We start from the raw sequence: 12293 nt of genomic DNA on the forward strand, positions 1-12293 counted from the left end.
AGTCAGAGAGAGAGAGCGAAAGTCAGAGAGAGAGAGCGAAAGTCAGAGAGAGAGAGAGAGAGAGCGAAAGTCAGAGAGAGAGAGAGAGAGAGCGAAAGTCAGAGAGAGAGAGAGAGAGAGCGAAAGTCAGAGAGAGAGAGAGAGAGAGCGAAAGTCAGAGAGAGAGAGAGAGAGAGCGAAAGTCAGAGAGAGAGAGAGCGAAAGTCAGAGAGAGAGAGCGAGAGTCAGAGAGAGAGAGCGAAAGTCAGAGAGAGAGAGCGAAAGTCAGAGAGAGAGAGCGAAAGTCAGAGAGAGAGAGCGAAAGTCAGAGAGAGAGAGCGAAAGTCAGAGAGAGAGAGCGAAAGTCAGAGAGAGAGAGCGAAAGTCAGAGAGAGAGAGCGAAAGTCAGAGAGAGAGAGCGAAAGTCAGAGAGAGAGAGCGAAAGTCAGAGAGAGAGAGCGAAAGTCAGAGAGAGAGAGCGAAAGTCAGAGAGAGAGAGCGAAAGTCAGAGAGAGAGAGCGAAAGTCAGAGAGAGAGAGCGAAAGTCAGAGAGAAATCGAAAGTCAGAGAGAGAGAAATCGAAAGTCAGAGAGAGAGAAATCGAAAGTCAGAGAGAGAGAAATCGAAAGTCAGAGAGAGAGAAATCGAAAGTCAGAGAGAGAGAAATCGAAAGTCAGAGAGAGAAAGTCAGAGAGAGAGAGCGAGCGAAAGTCAGAGAGAGAGAGCGAGCGAAAGTCAGAGAGAGAGAGCGAGCGAAAGTCAGAGAGAGAGAGCGAGCGAAAGTCAGAGAGAGAGAGCGAGCGAAAGTCAGAGAGAGAGAGCGAGCGAAAGTCAGAGAGAGAGAGCGAGCGAAAGTCAGAGAGAGAGAGCGAGCGAAAGTCAGAGAGAGAGCGAGCGAAAGTCAGAGAGAGAGCGAGCGAAAGTCAGAGAGAGAGAGCGAGCGAAAGTCAGAGAGAGAGCGAGCGAAAGTCAGAGAGAGAGCGAGCGAAAGTCAGAGAGAGAGCGAGCGAAAGTCAGAGAGAGAGAGCGAGCGAAAGTCAGAGAGAGAGAGCGAGCGAAAGTCAGAGAGAGAGAGCGAGCGAAAGTCAGAAAGAGAGAGCGAGCGAAAGTCAGAGAGAGAGAGAGCGAGCGAAAGTCAGAGAGAGAGAGAGCGAGCGAAAGTCAGAGAGAGAGAGCGAGCGAAAGTCAGAGAGAGAGAGCGAGCGAAAGTCAGAGAGAGAGAGCGAGCGAAAGTCAGAGAGAGAGCGCGAGCGAAAGTCAGAGAGAGAGAGCGAGCAAAAGTCAGAGAGAGAGAGCGAGCAAAAGTCAGAGAGAGAGAGCGAGCAAAAGTCAGAGAGAGAGAGCGAGCAAAAGTCAGAGAGAGAGAGCGAGCAAAAGTCAAGATAGATAGAGAGAGAGAGCGAAAGTCAGAGAGAGCGAAAGTCAAGAGAGAGAGCGAGCGAAAGTCAAGAGAGATAGAGAGAGAGAGCGAAAGTCAGAGAGAGAGCGAAAGTCAGAGAGAGAGCGAAAGTCAGAGAGAGAGCGAAAGTCAGAGAGAGAGCGAAAGTCAGAGAGAGAGCGAAAGTCAGAGAGAGAGCGAAAGTCAGAGAGAGCGAAAGTCAGAGAGAGCGAAAGTCAGAGAGAGCGAAAGTCAGAGAGAGCGAAAGTCAGAGAGAGCGAAAGTCAGAGAGAGAGAGAAATCGAAAGTCAGAGAGAGAGAGAAATCGAAAGTCAGAGAGAGAGAGAAATCGAAAGTCAGAGAGAGAGAGAGAAATCGAAAGTCAGAGAGAGAGAGAGAAATCGAAAGTCAGAGAGAAAGTGACAGGCAGAGAAAGAGAGAAAGCAACAGGAAGAAAGACAGAAAGCGACAGGCAGAGAGAGAGAGAGAGAGTGACACGGAGCGAGAGAGAGAAAGCAAAAGGTATCAGCTATGGGAAAAGAAAGAGCAGTTATTGGCATGATCAGTCTGATGTGTAGACATCTAGGTAAGTAAAAGATGCCTTTGTAGCATATGAAGGATACGGTGTTTTGATAGCAGAAAGGCCAGCTTGAAGAGTTATCGTAAACACAGAGTTATTCCCCAATTGATGTAGTCTATAGTTGTCATATCGGAACTGCTGTATGAGCATGCGCCATCGGGCTGGGTCCAAAAGATCCTGTACAGAGAAAGCAGAGGTGGGATACAATCACAGCACTGTTACTGCTCATCGCCCCTATAGTGATACAGGACACATGGATGACTTCCATACACCTATTAGTGACAGAATATGAAGCTTCCTAACCCAACACGTAACGGTACAATGGATGAAATACCTCCTGCTGCCTACAGGCTGTGAGGGCAGCCACTTCTGGTCTGAACGAATATGATGGGAATAGTTTACTAGGAACTAATGACATCACTAAGGCACGAATCAGAAAGGCTGCGTGATGTCACTAGTTCCCTGTGAAAGGACAGGATACATGGTCATTAATAATAGGTCAGCACAAAAAGTGACTGCGTACTGTGCGTGTTTGACACTTTAAATACAGCATGCTACAATATCCTTGGATCTTTTCATTCGGTCGCCAACCACATCTTGAAAAAGACTCCTAGAGAGTTGAAACGAGTCGGTGGATTGCAGCAAGAATCCGGAAGTACCAGGGATAACGTCAGGGAAACATTTTCCAGACTACCAGCAGCTGCTTAGTCCATTTTCCCGGGAGGCCTTGTGGAGTAACAGCATATGCGATTATGGGTGTCTGGATACTGCACCCTTAAGATCAGGTACGCTTTCTTGCTTGTATATGGATGGTGGAATGTGCCTGTTTTTATATATTTTTGCTCATACAAGTTGGAATAAAATGTTATTTTTCACTATTTGAGGCTTTTTGTATATGGTTCCGGAGCTCTGGTGGAGAGTTCATAGTGAGAATTGGAATACCATTTAACAAAGGAGAAGGTGAAACTAGAAGAATATCTCCAGGACGTATATGGATCTGTGACTTTAGACCCCTGGCACGTTATGTAAAGAACATATTGGAAGAGACTGGTCTATTATTCAATATTGAAAAGTACCACTTTGCTATTTTGTTTAATTTACAATTATCAACACGTCTGTACTTAGCTGGATGGTACTACAGGTTCCTGCCGTTCCATAGTAACTGAGGCAATGTGCTGACCTCGTATAGACATCTATATTCTCAATATCTATCCTCACTGCAGGCGTGGTGACACAGCCTGTCATGCACAGCGTCCTTCAGCACAGAGGCCCTGATTCAGAGCCGGACGCTCTGACAGAGCGCTCACTCTGAATCAGGGCCATCCTTCTTCATTTCTAGAGTGACCACCCACACTATAGCGAGCGGCCAGGAAGACCATCGCGACCATCGGGCTTGCGACGAGAGCCTTGTGGTAGGGTCTCGCTGCCGCAAGCCCTGGAGTGCTTTCGGTTCTATTAGAGCCGAGAGCAATCCCACTGACATCACTAGTGATGTCAGTGGGGCCGGCTTGAGACGGTAGGGGTTCCCATGGGAACGCCTCCATCTGGGCAGCCACGCCCCAGCACGCCCACCAAAGGGGGCGTGCTGTCACTCACCATCGACAGCACGCCCCCTTTGTAGCGAGACCCAGAGTGACGGCTTGCCCGTCGCTATCCGGGTCTCACGCATGTGCACGACGGAGCCGCCACCCGCTTGGGAGCAACATCGACCCGCTTGGGAGCGCTCAGCGCTCGCAAGCGGGTCTGAATTAGGCCCAGAGACCTGAACGGATCTGTTTATTAGTTGTGCGCTATTCTACAACTCACTGTTTGAACAAGGTTAACAAGATTATATTGACTTCCCAAACAGTATTACAATTATATCTTCCATGTTTCCACGGGTAAGAAGTCCCCTTTTATCTCAGTCAGAACCCCCAAGTACATCCCAGATATCGGTCAGGATACACCTACCTTATACGGGGAGATGTGAGTGTCTGAGGGAAAGGCCAACATCCCCATCACCTGCCGTACCTCATCCAGCTGGCTGCCTTCAGCCTGACTAAAGTGTTTCCTTGCATGTCTGAGGGGGGACAATCATTATTAGACAGGTCAGTGTAGGAAAAGATTTCTGGCCGCATTTCTCCAACAGAATACAGATTATAAAGCACAATAGGGGGGGAATTCAATTGAACGCGCTATTGAATGGGAGGGACTCCCAAAGCTATTCAATACACCGCGCTGTTTGGTCGCGCAAAGGATTTCTTCTCGCACCCCCCTGGGGATGCGAGGAGAAATCAGACCAAGGTGACGGGCGCGCAGCAGTTTTTCTGCATAGCGCTGCACTAACAGCCGCGCGCCCGGCACTTTGGTCAGAGAATGCTGGTTAACACGCCTTAACACCTTTGTCAAGGCGCGTTAACCGGCAATTCTCGACAACACAGCGCAGTGTATTGAATAGCTTTCTTACAAGTATGTATATTCACACCCTGAACTGCTGTATATTTCATGCTCAGCTTTTCCTCTGGAAATGCCACCTTGGCCCATGCAAAACTAAAAAGGCACCACAGACAGCACCTAAAATAGTTATTTACCTGTAATTACTTCCAAGGGGCTGCAGCTGGAACAACGGGATTATAGCGATCATCTCTCTACACCAATGAGTCTCGAAATCTGTCCTCAGGACACACTCAAAGTCTAGGTTCTAAAAATATCCATACTTCAGCACAGGTGTCTTACTTAGTTCCTAAGTCATTTAGACATTCATCTGTGCTCAAGCATGGATATTCTTGAAACCTGGACTGTGAGTGTGGCCTCAAGGACAGAGCACTGCTCTATACGGTAGAAGCATCTCCTGCACTGATTTAAATGCACACAGGACTATGCATATTCTAAAACTAACGAGACAGTGCGAATAGCCTATCGGGCCTGGCCAACCTGAGGCTCTCCAGCTGTTGCGAAACTACAAGTACCAGCATGCCCTGCCACAGTTTTGCTATTAGGAAATGTTAAAACCATGACAGGGCATGCTGGGACTTGCAGTTTCACAACAGATGGAGAGCCACAGGTTGGCCAGGCCTGGCCTAGGTGAAAGAACACATCTGTTGCTCATTTCCCTGATGCTGGCTAGCGGCCAAGTAGTAGCTGTAGTGCCAGGATCCAAGGGCTGTGCTGGGAGAACATGGCCATTTACTGACTATTAAGCACAAGGAGTGCTGGGACATTTACTTTTATGTTTGTTTTCTTGTTTTCTGTTATGTGCCTGTGTGTATCCAGGTCTATGCTCACGTATGCTTAGGTGCAGTGTTTGTTACCATTAAAAGCCACTGCTTTACACCAAGTACCTGCCTGTCTGGAGTCCTCACATAAAAGGTATGCAGTATTACATGTATGAATAAAGGTAGAAGTAACATGTGTAGCATACGGACAATAAGCCTGGGTATTAAACTACAAATATGTTGCAGAGCAATATAGTCATACAAATGTATGTGGTATTCGGAAATTCACCAGCACAATCGCTGTATAGGTTTGTTATATACACACTCCTCCACTTTGCTTAAAGTCTCAATTAACAGTCTCAAAATATTTGAGGGTCTGCAATCATAGTTACCAGTGGGAGAGTCCAGAGTGGGGTTTATGCATGTGGCGTGCCAGCTCTCCGTGACTCGGCTTGCTCCGAGCATCTTTTTCACTCGAATATGCGTTTTAGGGGGATATCCAACGGAATCGGTATGAAATACCGCCGGCCGCATGGTAAGTATAAACTAACCTAACCCCCTAACCCTCCTTAGGGGTGCCTAACCCTAACCTCCCCCCAAGTGCCTAACCCTAATCCCCCCCTTCCCCGCTGCCTAAATCTAAGTCCCCCGGGGAGGTGCCTAACCCTAAGTCCCTCCCCGGGGTGCCTATCCCTAACCCTCCCGGGAGGGGTGCCTAACCCTAATTCCCCCACCGATGCCCTAAACCTAACCCCTCCCCCCCTGCGGCTGTCCACTCGCGGAGCCCGACATCCCTTCGATCGGGATGTATAAAGTATATGGATCGGGTACTCTGTTTTTATTGCAAAGACCCATCTGGATCCTTCGGAGACCAGCGCGAGGATGGAGGTGAGTATAGGATCTTTTTTTCAGGTCCATGCACACGGATTTCTACTTGGAGAAGAGGATAGACCAGCTGGTACAGGTAAGCATGTGTGATTGATGTACAGTCAGGTGCATAAATATTGGGACATTGACAGAAGAACGGTGTAGGAATTAGAGGAACACATAAGCTGACAAGTCAGGGGCTGGTTAGGCTTTTGGAGGGGGGACCCCACGTATTTTTTTTTTTTTTTTTAAGAATTTAACCCGGTTTTGCAGGTCTAACACACAAGCAGCCTGCACATATCTCACTGATATGTGCAGGCTGCTAGCTCGGGAGAGATTTGCAGAGAGAAAACACTGCAATCTCGGGTGAGTAATCTTCTGCAAAACGAGATACTCAGGAGAGATATCTCGTTCTGCTCCACCATCAGCAAACTCGATTTGCCTGAAATCGCCTGCTTGTAAATTTGAGAGATAAAAAGTGATTAAATCACCTGAGTTTTGACAAGTTCCAGCAAGATTAATCTCTTTGCAAATCGGGACTGTATCGAATCTTAGTAAATGTACCCCTAAGTGTATGAGGGGGATGCGGTCAATATCTTGACAGCGGGGATTCCGGTGATCACACTGCCGGTGCTGGAATTACGACACCTGTCAGAATCCTGGCACATGCATTCTGACCGTTGGAATACCAGGTAAGTAACGGGGTTAGGAGGGGTTTTAGGCACTTGGGGGAGGGTTAGGTTTAGGATGCAGGGAGGTTAGGTTTAGGCACTGGGGGGGAGGGGAGGTTCGATTTCGGCACCGGGGAGGGACGTTTAGGGATAGGGGGATGGCTAGGATATCTACCGACAGGTGTCGGTATTCTAACCCTGTCGGGATGCCAGCGTCGGGATTCTGACCGCCGAGATCCCGACCGCCGGCATCCCGTACCTATCTCGTATGAGGACACATCAGCACTGCACTATACTAAAATACTGGAACTTAGTGAATAGATCAAATACATTCATCATAGTACTGAATAGCCTGCCAAGCCAATGTATCCAGTATGCGTATACAAACTCTGCTGCATAAATTACAAAAAATAAAATAAAAGTCTCCCTATCAATCTCTGAAACCTCTGCATGGTCTGCACAGCCTGCAACGGGCGGATAAGGCTTTTTATTTTGACCTTTGTGTAAAGTAAAAGAACTGGCTGCCCAACGCACAATTAGAAGCACAGCTCACACCGGCATGCACAGCTCAGGACTTCTGATGAACCGCGGTCGTCCTTCAAGGCGGATTTTCGTATTACTGCCGTTAATAATTTGTGTTTAGATTGGAAAAACAAAAACTCCTGCACAGAGCAGTAACCACACTGTTTATTAATTATAGCAAACAACCCTTTCATGGCATCTTTATTGGCAGGAGCCTGGGAAGAAAATAATGGAAGTAATAGAAGCACACTGGGTAGCAATTTGACACAGCTAGAGGAGAAGACGTATGGGCCACGGTACTGACGGGGAGGAGACCGATGAGCAGCGGTTCTAATACTCCACATGTGTAAGGTCGCTAAGTAACGATAAAAGAAAAATGAGTTGTTTGAAGAAACAAATTTGCTATGAAGTACTGAAGATAAATTAGGATTAAAATACATTTATTTTATGCCTGGTGTCAAGAATTTGGGATTGGAAACGGAAAAGGCCGCTTCCTTAGTTACACATTACAGTATCAACTCAGAACATGGTAATAGAGCAAACTCTACATCGATACGTAAAATATTCATTGGGAGCGATTCAATTGTTTTGGGCGCCGTTATAATTAATGGGCGCCCAATGTAGTAATTCAATTCTTTTTTGAGCGCACATTAACTATCGCGCTTGTCGCACCTAATTAGATAGGGTTCAGCCGCATATAGCAGCTAAATCCATCTAAAGTCCTGGTAAGGGCGCCCAAACCACAGACTTTTTCGCACATGTCTGCTCGCCTCATCAGGATTGTGCGAGCAGAAATGCTGGAACAGAGCGACAATTGCATTGCTCCGTCGGGCACCTGGCACTGACAGCTGCCGGCGCTAACAATTGAATCGCCCCCATCAGAGTTCGTTTTGCAATTGTTGGTTAGGGTGTTGGGAAGGTTATTGTACTTTCAGTGGTATATTTACTAAAGTGCGGGTTTTTAGACGTAGAGATGTTGCCCATATCATCCAATCAGATTCTAGCTACTATCTTCTAGAAGGTGTTAGATAAATGATAAGTAGAATCTGACTGGTTGCTATGGGCAACATCTCCACTTCTATAAACCTGCACTTTAGTAAACCTTTCAGAGACAGACTGGAGGGCTGTAATGTGCTATATGTGATATCATGGTAGAGTGGAGCCTAGCACTGTCAGATATAGATGTGTCCTCATATACCTAGCGTCTATCTGCCATACAGTGCAAAACGCTCCTACACGTATAAAAAAAAGACGCCCACTACTGGCTTACTGATCGACGCAGCATCGGAACAACTGCGTGACCGTTATCCGAGTATTCCTCGGCTTACTCGGGAAGTCAGGTGAAATCACGCTGCCGGGGTCAGTGCAGACGCAGCGGCACTCCCAGGAAACGGGGCAGACATGCTTGTTTTCTGAAACGTCTCCCGTTGCCGCCAACAACCCCCAGCAGCATGAACCAGATCTGCACATGCCCAGGGACGCTCCTGCACAGACCAGAAAACATCAGAGATTTAAGTGAATATCGAACTTAGGTGAATCTCTGAATCATGCCCTTCGTCACATGGCAGCTGCATACAAAGCCGCTCGCAGTGTCGCAGAGACGCTAGGTTTGTAAGGAATTACTACAACACATGTACAGAGTCGCAGATTCAGCAGAACGCTACGTGGCGGGAGGAAAATTGCCAGACGCTCATATCGGAAACGTTTTAACACAGGTTTGTGAATTAGTGGGACACAGATGTACAAGTTACTGTAAGTCCCAGTTGGGGGGGTGATTCAGCAGAGAACGGATCTGCTATCGCAGCTGCGACAGCACTAATATGGTAATGCAGCAGGAAGCGCGAATGCCTCCTGCATGGGTTACGGTTCCAAACTGCAGATCATCAGCAATTCTACCAGCCAAGTGACCATGGGGTCGCGCAAGCCAGCCGCCGCAGATGAGTAAGAGAGGCCAGGAAATCTCCTATATTCCGACGAAGATCCTGTCCTTTCCATTCCCCCACAACAGCGGTGACACACTTCCATTTTGGGAAACGGAGGCCGTCGCCACCCCCTCTCCGCCCAGGAGCGGCAGCAGGCGGTCAATCATTGACGGTCTGCTGCCGGAATGCGTGCGACACTTTGGCTCTATAGCTTTCAGATATATCTGCTATCTGCTATGCTGCACAGCAAATCGCATAGGTCTGTGAATGACGTCACTCACAGACATATGAGCTGTACACACCCAGCGATGCACTATAAATATATCACCCGTTCAATGGAATAGGTGATATGTTTATCAGTGTGTACCCAGCTAAATTTTGCCGGACAAACCATGTTGCAATGCAAGGGTGCAAATACATTTATTGATTTGATTTTTGCATGGGGTAAATACTGGCTGCTTCTGATTATAACCTACAAATACTGAGCAACTGTATATCTATACTGCAATTTCCAGCTCAGCTAGGACACACCCCTCTCAACTTTAAGCGCGCTAAATACTAGCCACCCAATGTAGCAATTTCATTTGTTTTGAGCGACCATTCATTACTGAGCTTGTCGCACCCAATTAGATCGGGTTCAGCGGAGCAAAACGGCTAAACCCATCTAAAGTCCTAATCAGGGCGCCCAAACCACGGACATACCGCGTTGCAGGAGGGAGCGAGCAGAAATGCCAGCGCCGGTGGCTATTGTGCCCGAACGGAGTAACAATTTAATTGCTCCGTCAGGCACCCATTAGTCAGAGCCGCCGGCGAAAACAATTGAATTCCCCCTGAATCTTTCTGCACAACTGAAGTCTGCTCCATCTGCAGTGCAACATGGTTTTGCCCCAGGCGCAAAGTTACTCATTTTTCTTGCTTTGCTCTCAAATCTGAATCAGCCTTATATTGACTAAAATCCCAACACCCCACGTTTATTTCTTATGAACACTAAGTAGATTGTTATGAAGCACATTTTGTGCAGAGAACGTTAGAATCAGCTAATACTATCAAGTTCAATCGTCCCTAACACACTTATGCTATTTAACACAATCATTCCGGCTCAAGGCTGTGCGCTTACTAATATGCTTTTTACAGCCATCCCTCACAGCGTATTAAGTAGGTGCACATCATATGTAAAGTGGCCTTCTGCAGGAATACAGGTATTAATAAAGACACATTTACATTCTTAAAGCGCCTATCAATTGTCTGCCACTTGTGAGGAACCTTTGCAGGCAATATATCCAAAGCTTTCAAACTTATTTAAACTCCAGCTGAGTCTTAACAAATGTCGGCCTGGCTTGCAGGAAATGAACTGGTAATTGGACTCTGTTCTGTGTTGTCCTAATGGACGAGTGAGCCAGTTACTGCTCTGTGAAGACAATGGAGAAAAGCTTTCTGCGTCTCCGCTGAGGAATGGTAAAACGCCAAGACTGAGCTGTGACCGGTTATTATAGTCTAAGGCAAAACATTCAGAGCTCAGCGCCAAGAACTCTGCCATCTGCTGGTATGCATGCAGTGTGACAGGATGGACATCAATGTCTCTATGTCCTTTTAAAGCTGCATCCACAGAGCTAGAGACAACCACAAGGATAATCCCAGTGTGCACAACGCATAAGGTTTAGCAGTCTAAACAAAAACAACTAATACACATTTTCCACCAAAATTCCAGGTCTGACCCGGTTTGGAACACACTTCCAAACCGGGTCAGACCCCTTTCACACTGCGGCGCTGACCTGGGATATTCCCGGATTGGCACCATTCACATTGCACCCATGTGCAGTATAACTCTTCTGCTGGCACTTAGATGGCATCATCTCCAAGTGCTGGAAAATCCGGATCTCCCTATGCTGTAAACGGGACCTGGGTCGCCTGAACCGGGTTACCTGTATACACTGCCCCTCAACCCAGGTCCTTCCAGTGTCCAACCCTGGTCCCTAACCGGGTTGGATTCCTGGGTCACTGGACCCAGTTTATTTTTTTTTAAAACCCTTTTCCAATGAGCCGCAACCTGGGTAGACCTCGCAATACTCCAGGTTATTGCGGCAGTGGAAAAGGAGTATGATTAGCCTGCAGAATTTTGGTACTGTAATGGGTGCGGGGGGAGTACCTTAGCAAGCACTGCTCCTACTTCCCAGCCTCTCGCCATTGTACATCTCTACCCTCTTTTCGGCAAGCTGTATTCTTTCATTAGAGCAGTTGGGTGGCTACGTACTAGCTAGCACGTAAGACTGACCTGCACTGAATGGATGCCTGTGTGTTCATCGACTGCACTCGGCATTTCGGCAATAGCCTGGCAAACTGGTAAAATTATGTGTCAGTAAGTACATAAAGCACTAGCTAAAGTGTACAGTCAGATATAGAAAACTAATGGCAAGTTGTGAGCAACAGACAAATCAGCCTAATGAAAGGCCATATAAAGGGACACTGGCAATGCCACGGTTCCATTCCAAAAGGGCAGAAGACCATTCTCCAGAGTGGACCACTATGGCACGCCATTAGAGAACCTCTTTGTTGCTTTTCACAGACAGACCACTAACTAATGAAGAACATTACAGCCTGTAAGTCTGTTCATCACTGCAGAATACAGGGCCGAGTTCAGGAAAACAAATACACGTAAAGAGAAAAAGTCAATCTTCTTACCTTACAGCATCCAGCCTTTTGTTCTGCCGAATGAGTTCAATAAACTCCTGGATCCTCAGGCTGAATTCCAGGCAGCTCTGGAAGAAGAAAGGGAAGTGAGAAATGACTTCTGAAGGCGCAGAGTAATCTCACGACGCTAGAACTTATCACCGGCAATTTATGTCTTCTTCAACCCTACATGTTAGGAGAGATGAAGATTTTACAAACAGCCGTAGGAGACAGTTACCAGAAAGAAGAGTTTACAATCAAAAAGGTGTGCAGAACATATATTACATAAGGTAGTGGAATAGAACTGTAGCTGGTGTGTGGGCTACAGTAAGACAGAAGCATCATTAGCCATTCATACTAGCCACTGGCATTTCTGCAGCCAATCAGCTTCTAGCTAACATTTTATAGAATGCACTTGAAAAAAATAATAGCTAGAAGCTGATTGTGGTTGCTATGGGGAACTTCTCCAACCTTTAGAATGTTTTATACATCTCCCCCTTAAACCCGGTCAAC

General features: G+C 47.1%; 1 protein-coding gene across 1 annotated transcript in view; it reads right to left on the minus strand.

Moving 5' to 3' along the window:
* Positions 1-12293, minus strand: part of MAEA (macrophage erythroblast attacher, E3 ubiquitin ligase) — a 93835-nt gene that overhangs the window by 5580 nt on the left and 75962 nt on the right. Inside the window, exons 5-7 of the mRNA XM_088461641.1 lie at positions 11793-11869; positions 3888-3996; positions 1981-2114 (exon numbers count right to left, since the gene is read on the minus strand). Coding sequence (XP_088317767.1) covers positions 1981-2114; positions 3888-3996; positions 11793-11869 — 320 coding nt within the window. The remainder of the gene's footprint in view (positions 1-1980; positions 2115-3887; positions 3997-11792; positions 11870-12293) is intronic.

This window comes from Taudactylus pleione, unplaced genomic scaffold (genome assembly GCF_031769625.1).
Source record: "Taudactylus pleione unplaced genomic scaffold, aTauple2 ptg001084l, whole genome shotgun sequence".
Lineage (NCBI taxonomy): Eukaryota > Metazoa > Chordata > Amphibia > Anura > Myobatrachidae > Taudactylus > Taudactylus pleione.